The sequence below is a fragment of the Populus euphratica genome, unplaced genomic scaffold, assembly GCF_000495115.2.
Source record: "Populus euphratica unplaced genomic scaffold, PopEup_1.0 scaffold318.1, whole genome shotgun sequence".
Classification (NCBI taxonomy): domain Eukaryota; kingdom Viridiplantae; phylum Streptophyta; class Magnoliopsida; order Malpighiales; family Salicaceae; genus Populus; species Populus euphratica.
In genome coordinates, this window is record NW_011500003.1 from 485661 (window position 1) to 504670 (window position 19010).

General features: G+C 30.6%; 3 protein-coding genes across 3 annotated transcripts; 1 reads left to right on the forward strand and 2 right to left on the reverse strand.

The window, feature by feature from the left end:
• The first annotated feature begins 3165 nt into the window (after nucleotides 1-3165).
• On the forward strand, nucleotides 3166-8695 carry LOC105141002 (uncharacterized). The gene is made up of 7 exons (XM_011048066.1): nucleotides 3166-3493; nucleotides 4708-4737; nucleotides 5002-5097; nucleotides 5686-5797; nucleotides 5915-6206; nucleotides 6325-6379; nucleotides 8378-8695. The coding sequence occupies exons 1-7, from the start codon at nucleotides 3341-3343 to the stop codon at nucleotides 8444-8446; spliced, it is 807 nt and encodes a 268-aa protein (XP_011046368.1). The 5' UTR covers nucleotides 3166-3340; the 3' UTR covers nucleotides 8447-8695.
• Nucleotides 8696-10129: 1434 nt separating this feature from the next.
• LOC105141001 (uncharacterized) lies at nucleotides 10130-11121 on the reverse strand. Its single transcript, XM_011048065.1, has one exon. It carries the CDS (start codon nucleotides 10934-10936, stop codon nucleotides 10349-10351), a length of 588 nt encoding a protein of 195 aa, XP_011046367.1. The 5' UTR covers nucleotides 10937-11121; the 3' UTR covers nucleotides 10130-10348.
• A 2561-nt stretch (nucleotides 11122-13682) lies between these two features.
• LOC105141000 (trihelix transcription factor GT-2-like) lies at nucleotides 13683-16552 on the reverse strand. The gene is made up of 2 exons (XM_011048064.1): nucleotides 15785-16552; nucleotides 13683-15371 (listed from the first exon to the last, which is right to left on the reverse strand). The coding sequence occupies exons 1-2, from the start codon at nucleotides 16012-16014 to the stop codon at nucleotides 14111-14113; spliced, it is 1491 nt and encodes a 496-aa protein (XP_011046366.1). The 5' UTR covers nucleotides 16015-16552; the 3' UTR covers nucleotides 13683-14110.
• Nucleotides 16553-19010: the final 2458 nt, after the last annotated feature.

Here is a 19010-nt window from a genome sequence, read left to right on the forward strand (position 1 = left end):
TTTTTATTTTTTTAATTCAAATTTATGTTTTTTTATCGTTTTTTTATATTAATATTAAAAAATTATTTTAATATAATTTTAAATAAAAATTAATTTAAAAAATAATTATTATCATATTTTTAAATATATTAGTTGGGATTGTAAATTAGTATATATTTGGTATTGTAATTATGGTGTATATTTTTTAAAAAATAAGATTAACACATTAAAATATACTAGTTTAATTTTTAAATGAAAACAATTTGAAAAGGCAGGTTATAACACAAAAACACTGATTTTGCTGGATGTATGAAGGTTTTTTTAATAAAAAAAATCTAATTCAATTGTACATAATTTGCCTAAACCTAATAAAAAAGAATTTAGCTACAATTCATGAAAACTACCAAGAAAAATATTGTATCTTGTGTACATTTATTATATTCTATTGAAAAAATTATTCATGTGTAAATTTTTATGTATAAGAAATTCATACAAATTTATATATCAACTAATAAATAGTAAAATAAAGATTTAATGAATTATCTAGCCTCCCATTCTATAATCACTTCCCAAAATTATTTTTCCTTTCCATATGCATGTATTTCTCTTCAACAGTGTAAATTAAGGGGTAGAATAATAATATAATTTAATATTTATCAGAATAAATAGTAACATAAATTATATCAATCACAGATTTTTTTAAAAAAAAAAACCTTTATTGTGAACTACGAATTGATTTAATGTGAGGTGTGTCACAAATGTAAATGCAATGCACCCAACTAACGGGTATTATACTTTCTATACTAAAAACCTTGGGTACACCGTATTTTCTTCACTAAGGAGATGGCTTCTTCCTCTCTCTTTTTGCCTTTTTCTCCTTTTTTTTATTTTTTCATTTTTTAATATTTACTTAATTTTAAATTTATCTTCATAAATTATTTTAATTTTTTTATTAAATTATTAAAATCTTAAAGAAATATTCTAATATTTGATTTATGCTCAATTTTATAATATTCTATTTTTATTATTGTTTTATTAATTAAATAATAATTTAAAAAATATAGTTCTTAAATTCAATAAAATTCATAATCCAAATTATATATTTAGCTAATTAAGTTATGATTTTTTTAAAAAAATCATTTTAATTTTTTTAAAAGATAAATCATATATTTTATTAGTCATTTGTATTAATTATGGATTCTTTAAGTTAACTAAATTAAATTAAGGTAGCTTTTACACAGTTTAACTCAAGTTAAAAAAAATATCCAATCATAAAGTTTCAAGGATAATCAATTAAATTAAATTTAACAAAAAATACCAAATAATATTTTATGCTAAAATAAGTCTTATCATAATAATAATAATAATAATAAAGATTGAAATTTTCAACCACGGGGTCTGTTAACATCGGCAACTTTTATCTTTATTTGGGCCAAAATTGTTGGGCCACATGGACCTAATGAAAAGTTATTGGGTTACACCAAACCTCTCAAGACTATTATTACATGGGCATGATAAATTAAATTCGGAATAATGATACGTGGGCTGAACATTTAAATCCAATGCTTGATCTTTGCTTAGCCTCCCTTGTGATTATTATTATTTTGGGTTTAAGATTTAGGATTTTTTAAGTAATATACAGGAGAAATTTTCATTTTTTTTTCCACCTATATTTTCAAATTATGATTTTTATTCTCAAATTTCTTTTTAAAATTATCCATATAAGGTATCCGATGACACTTGTACATTTATACATTTTTGTGGGAAAAAAACGAGTATAAAAAAAATATTTCCATATATTTTTATTTTTAAAAATACAGAGATTCATTATAAAATTACCTCATAGATGATTTATTTTTTTATTTTTAATTTTATCTTTTAAACAGAAAATGTTTTGTATTCTCTTAATTTATCCCTTGCATTATTAGACATTAACCAAATTGCAACATAAGACAAAAATAAATTCCATATAAAACCAATGAACCACCCACCAAACTAATTTAGTTTGAATTTTTGAAGTATATAAACCAATTAATCTTGAGTTGAAGTGGTCATAACTAAGCAGATTTAATTGATTTAGGGCTTATTTAATATTATGATAATTTTTTATTATAATTTAAAAAATTATAAAATCTAATTTTTTAATCAAGGTTTCAAGATAAAATTACCAATAAAATCTTGTAAATCTAAAATATATTGATTAATAAAACACTTTCAAAACAAAATATATGAGAGCCCATGAGTTTATATGAATCTTCTAAAATACGATATATTATTTATCTGAGAGTATTTGATTTAAAGATGATTTTGAATTTTTCTAGTGGAACCTATATAAAAATTATGTATTTTTAACTTTTAAAGGTATAATTTATACTTTAAATGAATTATATTTTCAAAAAAATACATCACATCCCCAAACCTAACATATATTTAACCACTAGATCAATCCTCGTTTTATTTAGTTATTCTGTTAAATTAACTGTTCGTTATTGTAACAACAATTTACCTTTTATATATATCATTAATATTTTTTATTATTATTATCGTGAGTAGTAATTCGGTGTTCGTTTTTCAAGAATTTTTGCTGAACAATTCATATTATCCATGCATAGTTCATATTTCAACAATAATATATTTTTAACAATTTAATTAAAGAACTGGTGACCTGCAATCTCTATCGAAACAAGGTTTGGTTCTTTTTTAATAACGTTATAATAAAAGTTCAAAACCTAAAGCTATTAAAATTGGCTGAGATTATGAGCTAAGAAAGTTAATCAAAGTAAATTTGATGGTTCAGAAGGTCAGCTAAGATAAATTTATTTTATTTTAAAAAAAACTTAACTCGAAGAAAAATAAATTAGCTCAGTCATATGTTATTTCAAGAGTTCATAACAAAAATACATAAAAACATAAAGAAAAATAAAAAAATTCATGTGCATCATACAAGCTTATGATTGTTTTCTAGACAGCATTTGAGATTTTAATAATAATTATTTTTTAAAAAAATTATATTAAAATATTTTTTATTTTTTAAAATTTATTTTTAATATTAATAATACTAAAATAATTAAAAATTATTTTTTTTAATAAATAAACTTTTCGAAAGCATTAAAAAAAAAATTCTTATTCCAACCGTACCTTTGGGCAAGGAGAGGACTTCGCCGACTATTAATAATACAAGCTCATTTACCTCGCTAATCACCGATGCACAAACAACTCTCGCTTTCACTCTCTCTCCTCCCCGCCTCATTTTTTCGTGCTACAAGAACATCACTTTCCTCCGTATAACAATAGCTCAATTACAAATAAATTCAGGAAAGCATTGAAATATTGTTTGCAGTCAAGTGTTGTTTGTTTTCCTATGATTATGCAAATGCCCAGATGGAGAAACGTGATTTTACTCAAGAATTCATTGGTACCAGCTTCATCACAATCAATAACAACAAGGACCCATTTTGCTTCAATTCATTCTACACCTATTGCATGCGAGAAACGGAAGAGCAAACGGGTTGATGTGAGTTTAAATTATTTTTCTTCTTTGCAGTTGTGGTTTTATGTGGGAAATGTTTAGATTTTTTTTATGAATTTTGGGATTTTCTTATTTGTTTTTGTAATTCAATTTAAGGTGATGATTGATTAGCTACACTGTGTTAGTTTTTGTGTCCTTTTAGCTCAATGTGTGTGAATATATTCATTGGGGTTGTTTCTTTTTGAAATTCAAGATTGAAACTTTATGTTTTGTTTGTTGCTTATTAGTCATAATTCGTAATGGGTCAGCTGGATTCTACTGAAAGACCCCTATTTGTATTGGGTTAGAAATTAGAACCTATCTTCATTATGAACAATTGTCTTGAATGTTGAAAATTGGGAGCTATGCGATTGCAGTAGGTTATTATGAACTAAGTGGACTTGTTCCATGTTCTGTATCCCATGCGATGAACTGAACCACATGTCTTTAGGTGGGGAGGAAACATGAAGCTTTCAACAAAATGAACTGTACCATGACTATTACTTTGAGTTGAAATATGGAATGGGGAATTTTTCCTTGGGTTGAAAATGATTAAGTGGAAAATTTCTAGCAGTTCAAAAATTTCTTGGAGCTGAATATATTTAAGTCCGAAAACTTCTAGGTGTGCTAACTTGTTCTCGTAAAATAAATCTTGAACTCCTCCAACTCTTAGCAACTCTAGACTTGAATGAAACTACCCAAATTCCCATGGATTCTGGTGAAATTTCGACAAAATTAGGACAATATTCTGTTCTACAACCAAAAACTGTTGTCAATGACTTCCCGTTGCACAGATTCCAAAAGTATGAATCTTTCATCATTTAGATTTTAGATAAAAATTGTATAAAATGTGTTTCTCATTTAAATCTGAGGAAGTTATGAGAGTTTTACATGCCTCTGATAAGCTGCTAGAAGCATATTTGGGTTTCTCTTGTTTGGGAGCATCATATTGCCAAGCCAAATATTGGGATGACGAATAACCAATTTTAAATCTGAATGTTCCTTTTCCAGTTTTTTGAATGTATTGGCCCACATGACACAGGGAGATGATATTTTCTGCTATACTATTTCTCTTTGTAGTTAATTTCTTTATTAGATGTACGTTAGAGATTCGTCATTGTTTTTGCTTGTTACATTCTTCATCTATTTGCTTATTTTCTTACAGCTTTGTGGATACTAAAGATTGCCTATGAGAAAGACTAACATTTTTCCCTGGCCAGGATAACAGAGGATATCAAAAGCCATCTAAGGTAAAGAAAAATGTTGCAACTTCTGGTCAACAACACATGTTACTGTTTCTCTCTGTGCTTAGAAATTGAGATGCTAAAATTTACTTTTCACATAAATTTCAAAAGTCATAAAGCTTTTCTTGTGTCTCCTATCTTGATAAAATTTGCTTTTTTACCCTTTACATCTAATGAACTTTGTATGCACTTCCCTTTCCTGTCAGTGTATTTTATTCATTTAGTTCTCTTTAAAAAAAACAAAATTGTGACATGCAAGTATAACTTCAGGATTACATAAAATTTGTAAGACGCCAAAAACGTGCTGATGAGAAGAGGGCATTGAAAGATCTTCTCTACAATAATGGACCTCTTAGAACATTTCAGGTAAACTTTTCTGTTACTTTGTCTGAATTAACAGAAATCCTTGGTGCAAACGTACATTATTGCATTGACAGTTTACAGAGCATTTTAATTGGAGAACTCTATGAACAAGCAGTCAATCATTCTCAATAACACAGTTTCACTGGTATAGCCTAGATTGCTCTAAGAAGTCTTTTATGTGACTGTATATTGCATCCAGTTTTTGTCTTTGCAGAAAGGATTTACTTGATGATTTTGCAATGAGTGTATGGATAAAATCAGTGTCTTCTTGATATGAACCTTCTTTTTCTAGTTTTATATCTATCTAACTCAAATACTAGTTGTTTAATGAAAAGGTGCAGCATCATCATATCAATCGTGTAGTTTTTTGGAATGGCAATCTGAATCATGAATCTGATTCTCCATTATTTTCTTGACCAGAAACAAAAGCCATGAATTGTTCCCTTGTTTGTTTATTATTTGAAGCATATGTATTTTCTCAGAGACAGAGCATGTACCTCAACCTTAAATTCTCTCTCTCTCTCTCTCTTTCTGGTCAAGAGTTTAGCTCACATGTTTTAGAAGTGATACTGATTTGCATATTTTATCCAGCACAAGGACCCGGTATGGTCATCTGATGCAGAGCCACCATTTGGCTCCAGAAAAAGGAATGAAAAGGCTTATGCTCGATCTGCTAAGAAATATCACCAAGACAAAATAAGAAGTGGGCTTTTTCCTTTTCCTTTCCTTTTGTATATTATTTTCAGCCAACTAGCCATAGTGCAATGTGACTTCCTCGCTTCTCACAAAAGGATGGCTCCTGACTTAATGAAATGACCAGGTAAGCTAAGAAGAGAGAGTTCTGCAGAGCACTCTGGTGATCCTGAGACAGTTTTTCATGCAACATTTGGAAACAGATGGTATACGTGGTCTAATAAGTCTTTCCAAGGAGAACCATCTGGATTTGAGTGGAGAGAGCCTCCAAAGTGGAAGGACCAAAGATACAAAGAATGGGATGCTAATCGAGAAACAGAGTCTGGCAACGCATCGTATTCTGTGGGATCACATTCTGACAGAACAATCCTTGGTCTGCCTCTAACCGGTCCTTTAAAGATTGAAGATGTTAAGAACGCGTAAGTGCTTTACTGCTTTTCTTGACCATAAAAGTAAGCATATTTTTTTTATCTTTGATTCAGCAAATCTTCTTCATTACACCATTATTGATCATTTCTACCTTAATTATGCCTGCAGTTTCCGCTTATCAGCTTTAAAATGGCATCCAGATAAGCATCAAGGTGCTTCACAGGTCAGTCAATAAATTTATCCCTCCATCCATACCAGTATCCAGAAAATCGTGTTTAGTTTTTGTCCCTCATTAGACTTCGATGTTTCTTGATCAACCAAGACATTGCCCATCCATAAGCAGGATATGGTATCAAATCCTCATTGCATCACTTTCTGATGATTATAGGGCACACCTATATCTGTCATTTTGTCTTGTAAGTAGTGTGTTTACAAGTGCTAAGGTTTACAAAGTATAGCACGGGTTCAAATCCTGTCATCCCAACTGATTACTTCACCTCTGAGCAATGAGCAATACAATAACAAGGGATGAATTTAAAATTAGTAAGGTTCTAGATTCTCAAAATGAAATAGTATATGGATTATAGAATAAAACTCATAAAATGAGAAACTGTTGAATGAATTCAAATTTAGAATAACAGAATAACTTAAAAGTACTTCCAGGTTCAGGGGTTTGTTTCTTTTTGTATCTGTAACCAAAGTTTTTCCTCAAAAGTTATTGAATTAACCAATAATCAAACAAAAAAAATGCTATATCAGCAACCTGGCTAAACAGGTTGCAGGGAGCCAAATCTTTGGAACATCTTGAAACATGTATCTGGCTCAACCTTGATTGATATTGTTAGCTCAAAGGTCTTTAGCATCCTGGATTACTTATCTTGATGATAGCAATTAATTATTTTGATGATAACAACAATTAATGAAGTTAATATGTTTGTCAAAGATTGTAATGTTGTAAGAATTTTCCCATATCAAATTGAAGTGGATGCAAGCATGACTTGAAGATGCCTAAACTTATATTAATGCAAAAGTTTTTATAGAATTTAATTTGACATCACAAAAATGAATTTGATCCAAAATTATTTTTAATTGCCTAAAATTCATCATCCAAAATAGCTTTCATGCCGAGATTTATGCATGGTGAAAAATAGTTCCATGTGCTTTTACACTTTTAATCACCAAAAAGCTAGCTAAAAAGACTATCTATCCAATTTTAGCATGGTTCCTCACCAAAAAGCTAGCTAAAAAGACTATCACATGGTTTCTTGCACTTTCTATCCAATTTTAGCTGAAGTGGTAAACTTGTAATTTTTAAAAGAGCTGTACGTAACACTCTTTACATGAAAGAGGCGAAAAGTGCTAACTTGTCTTATTTTTTACTAAAGCTTTTGCAACAACTCCTTTTCTTCCAAAAATAGAAATGTAGCTGTTTCTAACATGGATGGAAGAACACATCAAAAATCGAAATATTTTAACCCCATCTTGTTAGTGTGAGTAACAGCCATGTGTGGTCTTTTGGCATATAAATACCACTCTTTCACTTTAAGTGTAGAACACGCAACTCTGTTTTTACAACACTTGATGCATACAAATTCTCATATCTAGAATAGTTTTCATCATTTTCATAATCTTTACAAAGCTTGCTTTGCATCGAATCCCTATTTCACATTCATAAAGACTTGAACTCAACTTACTATAATATTCTTATCATTGCAAGGTGTGAAAAATCCTTGTGAGAGATATCTATTGTGAAAGTGTTAGTGACACCTAAACTACTTGGAAAAAACTTTGGTTGTGAGTCATTGAAAGGTTTAATCTTAAGCCTTGAAAAAGATTGTGATTGAAAGGCTTGATCCTTGAAAAAGATTGTGAGTGAAAGGTTTTCTAATCTTGTCTCTATAAAGAGATTAGTGTATCGATAGGGTCTCACCATTAAGAAGACTGTGAGTGGATAATGAATGCTTGAACAGAGATTTAAAGAATGTAGTAGGTGATTATTTGAACACTATAAATTGGTGTATCTCTCTAACTCTCAATCTCATTTTATTTGTGCCTAGCATAATTGTGTATTGTAGCTGAAATTGATGTGTTAAATTTCTTAAAGTATTTGAACACCTAATTCACTGTGCTATTTTAGACTTTCAGGTATTGTTAGCTTCAACTTCGATGTTTTTTTCCTTGTTTTTCTCCCTTGAGCATTTATTTTCATGAATATTTGCAGGCAGCTGCCGGGGAGAGATTCAAACTTTGTGTCAACGCATACAAATCATTATGTGATGCTGTCGCCTGAATTTAAGCACCAGGCTGCAACTGAATTCCTCACCGTCAGACGCTACCTTTTTCTTAATGGAAGCAGGAATAATGAAGAAGAGGTGTACCATATCATTTACATATATTTTCTTCACAATATTATAAACTAGTTCTTTTGATTTTCTTTTTCGCTCTACGAACCCTTTTCCTTAACCCATTTTCAAAAGCAAGGGTTCAATTTGAGATTTCGATCATATCAGATAAATGGACACGGATGGAAGTTTTTCAAGTTTTAGAGAAGCTTGAAATAAATAAATAAATAAATCCATGTTCTAAAATTGTTCATATTCAATGCCTTTGATTAAAATATATAAATATTGGATGAAATGGATAAAATTTATTGATTAGGCATTAAAAGGAGAATATCGATGATTAAAAAATTTTCCAAAAAGCTTTCTAGAAGATTCATAGAACTACAGAAATATTCCACTTTAACCAGTTCTGCAGTAGAAGATCATGTGAATCAAGAAAAAAACAATAAATTATTTGATTTTATTTGGATTTGGCCTTCAATAGAAGAAGATTATCTTTCAAAGGTAGGACTCCATTTTTCCACATAAACAGCCTTCTTACATTGTAAAAAGCAAAGGCCATCTTTTTTGGCAGAGATGATGGGACTTTGTAAAAAGCAAAGGCCATCTTTTTTGGTAGAGATGATGGGACTCTTCTGGTGCCTGAAAGTGTACATATGAGCTGCTGTGGATTATCTGGGCCATTATTGTGATCTTAACACTGCATGTTTGTGGTTCTATAATCCATGTGGGGCCCTTTAATTTGAACGTAAGCCCTGAACAGTGTACTTGTGTTTGAGAGACTGCGGCAGTGATTATTTATAAAATAGATTTTATTTGAAAATATGTTAAGATAAATGTTACAACAAGTATCTTATAGTATAAATTTTAAACCACTACTCACTTTCTGGCTACAAATTTTCAACGGTTAGTTTTCCTCCTCCATTCAAATTTCAAACTATAAATATAAATATTAACACAGCTGCATCTATTTATAGATAAATAAATAACTTGAGTATATTTTACTCTATTTTCTGTCTCCTTGAATAATAAAAATTACAAAGTCACTAGAATAGTAAAAACTTTATTTTATTTTTAGTTTATATGGTTTAGTAATACTTAAAAATTAAGATCTAAACCCTTTATTTATTTTATAGTTATTTAAAAAAAAATTATAGCTTTTGAACTAGAATCAAAAGCCACAATCACAGCTAAAAATCATAACTTTTCTAAACAAATTCTTATTAGTTTTTTAAAAACTTCATTAATCGGATTAAATCCAATTCAAACCCAATTAAGTCAAAAACCAATAGAAACAATTGATCTACCCTATCCCCAAATTGGATGTAACAAGCATACACCACCTATTAATCTTACCCCTACAAAAAGCCCTATCCCCAAATTGGATGTAACAAGCACACACCACCTATTAATAGAGAGAGTATTCACAAAAAAGGAGAGTGAAAAAAAGTAAGCAAAAGTATTCACAATATATCTCTCAAAAGCAGTCCTCATCATGAGCAGTCATCATGCCCAAGACCAAGCTGCTAGCATCTTTGAATGACAATAAATAAATTATTTCCAAAGAGAATATTAAATTAAGTATATGTACTATGAGTTCCTCTCTTGTTTTTGTGTATGAAAAAGAAGAAGGGAGAACAATAGCTTAGCATTAAAACCAACCAAGGAAACATGAAAATGGTGTTCCAATTTCCAAATTGTAATTGAAATCAAGAATTTAATTCTCAAAAACGAAAACAAATTCTTTCTCACATCAAATTACTGAGATTTGAAGCTATTTCTTGCTCAACCTTCTAACACTAAGCTTACACTTCTAAAAGACAACATGAATTTGACCAACAAGCAAGGTACTAAAAGCAAAGAAGCACGACTGAAGTAGATACCATGAAGGCATAGATGAAGATCAAGAACCCAAAATGCAAAGCCCAGTTCCTCTTGAACTTACCGAAGTAGCTCTCAGGCGGTTCTTGATAATGAATCTCAAGCTCACCCTCATCACTAACAACAACGTGATCATGACCATACTCGTTGCTACCACTGGCTGTTCTCATCTTCAACTCCCTTAACTTCTCAGTAGCCAAGCCAAGAGTGAGCTTGTGACACCTTCTTTGGTACTTGAAACCATTGATGCACCTAAGGGTCTGAGCCACGGAGACATAGAAGATGAGGTGTGATAAAGAGAGGAGGATAATGGGTACCCAACAATGGCGGCATTGAAGGCGATTGGGCTGTGCTTCAGCCATGAAAATGAGAGAAAGGAAGATGAAGAAGAGGAGGAAAAGCTTGTGGAGTTCTTTCTTTTGGAGGTCTATGGCTCTTTTCTTTTCAAGGGTCTTCTCAAAGTGGAGCTGGATGATGGTGTTTATAGCTTGGAAAGCTGTTTCTTTTGGGATTTGTTGGTGGTGGTTGCTCTGGTGGTGGGTTTCATAATCTGCCATTGTTGAGAGAGGGGGTGCTGTAGGGTGGGGGGGACTCCTTGTTGTATGTGGCAGGGGAGGGCTATGGGTCTGTGGAAAAGGCAATATTTTATAGTAGCTGTAATCCAATGGGACATAAAATTCTTGTGAGTATGTTCATCAACTGTTATAATAATGGGAAATTTGGATCATTCAATTTATGATTTGTTAATTTTGTTTTCGAAGTGAGGGTGTCCGAATTGTTGAGGAATTGGTATTGAACTCGGGGATGGATCGTGGTAAGGTTTGAGTTATAAGTAGGGAGTCTAATTCATACTTTATTTATTTATTATTATTAAAATAAATATTTTAATCAGTTTATATATATTTTAATTAATTTTATAAATTTTAAAATTAATAATCATATAAATCTTTAATAATCCTAAAAAAAAAAAAATTTATAACTATTAAAAAACAAACTTAAGATTGATCTGTTAAATTACTTCTTAAAATTAATTTATATTTATTTAGAAGAGTAATAGTTTTTGTTTTAAGAAAATATTAAATTAATATTTTTTATGATTTTAATGTGCTAATATTATGTAAAAAAATATTTAATATATTTTTTTTAAAAAAAATATATTTGTAAAGTAATTTATTTCATAATACTAAAACAATACTGCTTTAAAAAAATTTTAAAAAAAATTAATAAGTTTTTTAATTAAGTTTCGAGGATCAAGTTAAATATTCATGAGATTCCAAATTAACTCCATTATTATTATTATTATTATTATTATTATTATGTTATGAAAGTTAAATCTAGTTTAATACTTAAAAAAACACCGTCAATTTAATATTAAAAAACAATTAAAAGCCCAAAAGCTATAATAAACAGACACGAAACCACTCATTAGTTTGAGTTGATATGAAAGACTGAAACTCGGTTCTTACCACAACCAGTAAACTTGTCCAAATTAGGAAAAATGTTGCCAAAGATTGAGTTTAAAACAGAAGGGGGAGATGGTTTAGCCTATTTTGATATAGTGATTTGAGTTTCTGGTCTGTTATTATATCTTTAATTGTAATAATTTAATCTCTAAATAATTTATTTTCCCTGTCATTTTGTCTGTTTCTTCATCTAAATTAACATAAAAATCTTATGATTTGTGCCTAATATATTTTGATATAAAAAATATCCCTTACTCTTAATATGATAAGTAATTTATATGTCTTTATATTCTTACATATTGTGTTCAATAACCCTTATATATATATAATTATATTAATTATGTTCTTAATTTTTAATTAGCTTATTCAAAGGAGGGTAGTTCATATCAAACTTAAACTTGGAATGAGAAATTTATTTGAAAAAAGAAATCAGTTAATTTAAATTACGTATCACAATTTTAGTTATTTTTTTAAAACAAAACACATAATATCTTGAAAAAATTAAACTAACATTTATTATTAGAATTTAATGTTTGTTTCAAATATATTTGTTTGTTATAAAAATAACAAATTATATTTTTTTTCTCATAATTTTTAGTTATTAAGAGAAGAATAGATAAAGTGACTAATTTGACACGTGATTGAAACAATATTTTTTAAGAAATTAAATTATTATTTTTTATATAAAATAATTTTTTATTTATGTTTTTAGATTGTTTTAATGTTATATACTAAAAATAATTTTTAAAAATTAAAAAATAATCATTATTAAAAAAAAGGTAAAATATAATATAGACTAAGTTCAATGTCATGGGCCAGAACCTAGCGTCATCTGTTAAGCTGCACTGCTGTATGTAATTCCTCGGAAGCTGAAATCTAATCCCATGTATACTGTAAGTCACATAATCACATAGGACAGGGAAGCCTGGAATTTTTTTATCATATAGTATAAGAATTAGCTGATGATCCTAAATAAGATATTTTTCCATTAAATCTTCACCATCTTGTTGCTGACATAACAATTTTCAAATCTTTGTACGACCAATTTGTAAGGTAATATTTAGTTATTATTTCAGATATCAAGATAATTATAATAAACAAAAAACTTATTATTCAGTCCTTTTTATTTTAAAAAGATAAAAATTTATTTCAAAAGCTTATTTATTTTTATATTTGTTCATGTAACCAAACATGTTTTTATCCGTTTTGTATGTGTATTTTTTGTTCCGAGATGGTTTCAATATTAATAATTCTTCACATGCTTGATGGTGATCTCTGACTTCTTTAGCAAATTGTTAGCAGTGTTGAATACTTTACAAAGATTTTGTAAGGGAACCCAAATTAGCAAAGCCCATCTTCATGGCCAGTCTTCAAGACTGGAAACCTCCTCATCTCTTGGAACTATCAGAACTCTGACCTTCACACACCCCTTTCAACAGGAGTGTCCATTTTTCTCTACCATGATCACCACGGCAGCACCAATTTGCAGCAGTGGAACTTTCCAAGATCAAGAATCTTACACACATATGCCTAGCCTGTGGCACTGAAGTGGAAAGCATTTTCCTTCCAAGCTTCAGGATTGGAGGCCTGCCAGGGCAAAGATACAAGGATGGATAGGAGATGGCAGGAGTCAAAAGGTACTGCTTTTGCCAATCATCCCAGATCAGCTTGCGCACGGGTGATAATGATAGGCACTAGTCAAAAAAGTGAATCACTTTCAACGTCGTGTTAGTGATGAGGGCAGTCTGCCATTTTTTTCTCCCTAGTTTATCTCCCCTTTACCTGCTCCATGGACGGGTCCCTCCTACACAAAAATAACCAAACTGTTTGCAATTTGTCATCTGAAAAAGTGATGCTAGACTGCTCTGCTCTTGTAACATTGATTGATACAACTATGAACAAGCATTTTCCCACTTTTGCATACATGCGTGAGCTTTCAAAAGCTAAAAAAGTGAAGTGTAAACTATTTTAGTACATATTAACCTACTACTAATTTCAACCTATCTTACTTGACATGTTTATTCAACAAATGATGACCATATACATTATACATATGCAAAGACGCCGCTTTCTATGAGATGTATTCCTAATTGGTTCTTGACAATAAGGTCATCGAAAACCGGAAAGTTCATGGAACCATGGAAGAACTCCATAATCACTTTGGCCCGCATCTCAGAATAAGGCACACCAAGTTTAGCTGTGGAAAGAAATTCGTTGTCTAATTACTCCATAATTTCCATTGAAGAAGGATCAATAGCAACAATTCCATTACTCCATAATTTCCAATGAAGAGGGATCAATAGGTACAATTCCATAACCATTTCCATCTTCTTTGCCTCTATAGTCTACTTGAATCTGATCAACATTTTCGCTTTCTCTGTCTTCTGTTGTGGCAGAATCTGGCAGTTGTTGATCTCCTTGGCCACCCATCATATGCATCAAAAGTTCTTCAGGCTTCAACTCGTAACTGGGATTATCAACCCTCCTAGTCTTCTCTCTGTATAAAGCATCAAGCTGCTGAAAATAAGGACAAGTCTTAGAATCCCCAGGTCTTTTTTTATTGCTATCTTTTACCCTCTTGAAGTACTTGTTCATATTCTCCCATTTCTCTTTGCACCTCTTTGCACTCCTATCATAACCGAGATTTTTCATTGATGTTGATATCTCCTCCCACAGCGGCCCTTTTGGTCCATTTTCTTGATACTGGAATTCAAGATAAGTTCGTATCTTGATCAAAGATTCAATTTCTTCTTTAGGCCATCTTGATGAGCTCATGTTGACAAAACTCTCAATACTGCTATTTTCAGGTGTCTTCACTACATTCTCCACTGGAACTGCTTGGTTCTTGGACAATTGCGCTGGAGATGTTTGAATGTCAGGAAATTTCATCGGGACTGTAGGGTTGTCAGGCAATTGCACCGGGATACCTTGCTCAGAGAACTTCTGTAAGAATGCAAGCACAGCTGCATCTTTCACAGCTGCAATCGCTCTTTCGTGATCTAAAAGCTCTTGTTCTCTCTTAATCTTATCCCATTCTTGCATCTTCCACGCTTCTTCTCTAGCTATCCTTTCTTGCTCGCGTTTCTCTATTGCTTCTAGAAACTTATTTTGCAAATTCTCTTGCTTTTCTATCACTTCATTCATCAACCTCTCAAAAAAATCTGTCAATCTCCGCTTCTTCTTTCTTGTTCCTTCTGATTCCTCACTTGAAGTAGATGCAGTTGAAGTAGAGGTGGCGTCAGTGCAATTCATGCTAGGACTCTGGATAGAACATGGAACATCATGTGGGATGAAGCTCACTGGGTTTACCGAGGCCAAAGGCATTAAACAATGATCTTTATCTGACGATGCAGGGGACACTAATGCATTGGTCTTATCTAAAGCTTGTAATTGTTCAAAAAACCTATATGTCTTGCCGTTCGGCCTACCGGACTGACTTCCTTTGGTTCTTCTATGATACTTGTAAATATTTTCAAACTTCTCTTTGCATTTCTTGGCACTTCTGTTATACCCAAGCTCTTTCAATTTCCTGATAGCAACAGTACCAATAGGGAAAAAAAAAATCCATGGTCTCACTAACGGCTTAAACTTTGAATAAACCAATAAAAATTATCAAACATGATTCAATAACTAAAAAAATTAACACGCGCGGTAATTTGAGCTAAAAAGCCATCCTTATTAGACCCTTTTGACACTATACACCAAATTTAATGCTAATTAACTTAGACTATAAAAAATGAACACATTAGACAAAAAGAACAGTAATTTTGCAATTCTGCTCAGATGGGTACCTCAAGATTGATTATTATGCAATAATTTGCTAAAAACAAGGCTTTCTCCACCATTTTCTCAGCAACCAAACGTAAAATGACCAAAAAACATAAAGCTCAAAACTTTACGTCATTTTCTATCAAACTCTCCAGAAGAAGCTAAAAAACTCACCTCGAAACCTCTTCCCAAAGAGGAGCTTTAACAACAGAGTCTCTAAATGCAACATCCATATCAGACCTTATCTCCAACAAAGCTAAAGTCTCTTGCTTTGGCCACCTGTTAGCTGTTGAGCACTGCACACCCTCTTCAGCTTGCACCCCCATCCCCTCATCGCCTTCCTCGTCCTCCCAGTCCCTGGCGGCGGCGCTTGAATTTTCCAGGAAGGTGGTTGGTGCTTCCATGATTTTGAATCTTGATAGGAAAAAGAAAAATTACAGCTTTAGACAAGAGGTGAATTCTTGGAGTTAAATTTTCTTTCCTTTTGTTTTCGGGTTTTTGTTTGTTAAAATAAAAATGGGGTTTTTAGCTTCTCTCTTACTGCTACTACCTACAATTCTACTTTGTGGTTATGGTTCAATACAATGGTGGTGAAATTAAATTAGGGTTTTTGGTTTTTATAAAGGGATAAAGTTGGGAAGGTGGCAATCAAGTGGTGGGTACAACAAAATACTAAGCTTGATTTTTTTGACATTTGAGTTTTGGAAGTATTTTGGGGTTAAAGGAGATGGAGTTGGGGGTTGACTTTCGGTAAAAAGAAGGAGGCTTACAAATAAAATAAAATAAATTTTTTTTTTGATAAAATTAAAGGGTAAAATTAAAAAGTAAAAGGTGAAAGAATATGGATATGATTGTGGTGGCAAGTTGTTTGCTCTTGTCTTAATTGCTAAATAAGAGGCCTACCAAGCCCATTGTTTTCCCCTTTCAGTGTCTCCATTTTACACAATGTGACTAGAGAGGAGGAATCCATGCCTATGGATAGATATATAAAAAAAAATGATGTTTAAGTTGTAATTATTAATATTTATAATACTAAAAGAAAGATATATATAAAAGAAAGGAACATGAGAGAGGAAATCACACTCGATTTTAAGAATTCATTTCTCATATTTCTCACTCTTAATCCAAAATCTTGATAGATTTTGTATATCAATATTGACATATTAAGAAAGTTAAAGAAATTAAGCATAAGTTTATCTTCATATTTATCTAATATTCTCATCTCAATAGCATAATTTAGTGTTTGTTTGTATATTACAATCTATTTTTAAATTAATTTTATCTGAAAAATATTAAATTGATATTAATTTTAATGTGTTAAAATAAAAAATTTAAAAAATATTTATATATATATATATATATATAGAAGGGAATGGAAAATGGGACCACATAGAGAGGTTGAAAATGTTAAAATAAAATGAATGCTTGTGGGTGTAGATGAGGCTCCATGTCATGATGCCAAGTTTTCGAGATAAGCTGCATGTCACAATGATCTAGAGATCATTAAACAATTAGATTTGACAACTTTGCATAGGAAATTAAGACCTTACTTTTACACCAAGGAATATGAGTGGAATAGAATATAATAGAATTTGCTCATCCTAATCATGCAAAGCTGGTGAGAAAAATTAGTTTTTTTTTTAATTTAAAATATATCAAAATAATATTTTTTTTTATTTTTTAACACACTAGCATATCAAAACCATTAAAAAATACATTAAAAATATTTATTTAATATTTTTAAAGAGAAAAACAATTTAAAAAACAAATTGAAACGCAAGAAAAACCATCTCGGATAATCCTGGATGCCCTTTCATAGATACCAAGCAAGCAACTACATGGAACAACTCACAAAAGTCCAATTTTTGAACCATAGATTATTAAGGTGGTGAAGTTGTGGTCTTAAACCATCTATGTATGTAGATAAATGGGACCATTGTGAGCGTGACCATCCATTTTTATAGACCTTTTGTCCTCTACTTTGCTTCAAAAAATCTTGAATGGATGCTTGCTGGAGATTTCTTAGTGTCAAAATTGAAGTAAAATGGAAGTTATTATCATGCTGCCATGCATGAATGTTTTAATTCCACAAGTAACTCTCTATTCTTGACGAAGACGTCGTGTTAATTTCTAGCATTTGATTGTGGTTTAAAATACATAATTACTTTCTTCTTGCGTAAGGGAGCTCACTTTGTCAATAATTTCAACTAGCAAGCATGTATGTGATTGTTACGAGGTAAAAGGGAACTTCTAGTATGTTTTTTATTTTATTATTATTATAGGGTGTATTAATCAAAAAATAATTATTTAAATAGTAACATCTAGAAAGTTGAATGACCTTTTATATAAAAATAAAATATTTGCGTTATGTTATTATTAAATTTAAAGAAGAAACTAAAGCAAGTGGGAGAATTATTGTGAATCCTCTTTGATTTGTTTGTGGATTTTATTCCAAATCTTATAGTATTCATGTTACAAATAATAATATCCTATAAGTTACTAGACGAGATTTACTTTGAAGGAAAAGATAAATACAAGTGAGAGAAAGCGGATAAAATTCTTAAATTATAAAAAAGTAATAATAATATCTAAACCTAATATTTAAGTCTCATACTTATCTCTATTTATTTACTATAAAGTGAATTTAACTAAATGAATTTTAGGGTTTGATAATAAATCAAAATGAATTTCCAAGTTCTTGGGCTATTTTCTCTAGACGCTTTATTTATTTCAGTGGAAAATACACAAACAATTTTGGATTTTTGAAGAGAATGGTGAGCTTATAGGACAAGTAGTTGTTATGAAGTTTATCTAAGAGTCACTTTCCATGGCAGTAAGAAGGGTGCTGGCTGCCTATTTCGCTAAGGAAAGAAATCCAGCTTACCTAAATCATACTTGTGGGTCAAGTTGAAATTCCCACCATGGAAAGTGAAAAGCATAGCTATCATCAACCACATGGAAGGGAGGGTGAGAAGTAAGCATATGAATGTGAAAGCTTCGAGGCTAAAAAAGAAAGCATTAAACTCAAAGTATGTAAATTATGTATAGTTCCCTCCCTTCTTTTTTTTTTTTTGAAACTTTATTCTAATATGTTTGAATTGAAAAAATCATCAAATTAATTTATTTTCGTGATTTTAATAATCTTGATTTGTTAATAGTAAAAGTAAAAAAATTATTTTAATATATTTTTAAATAAATAATGCTTTTAAAAAAGTACTTTTTAGTAAAACAAAACACACACTTAGAATATCTGATGATTGAGGAATTGCTACAAAGGTGGGTAGAATGTGAAAACTTGCAGCTAAAAAGGAAAAGGCTCATAAGGCTTGTGCATAAATTGGTTGGTAATCCTCAAATTCTTTTTTATCAAAGTTTTAATAAGGGATAATTAAAAAATAAC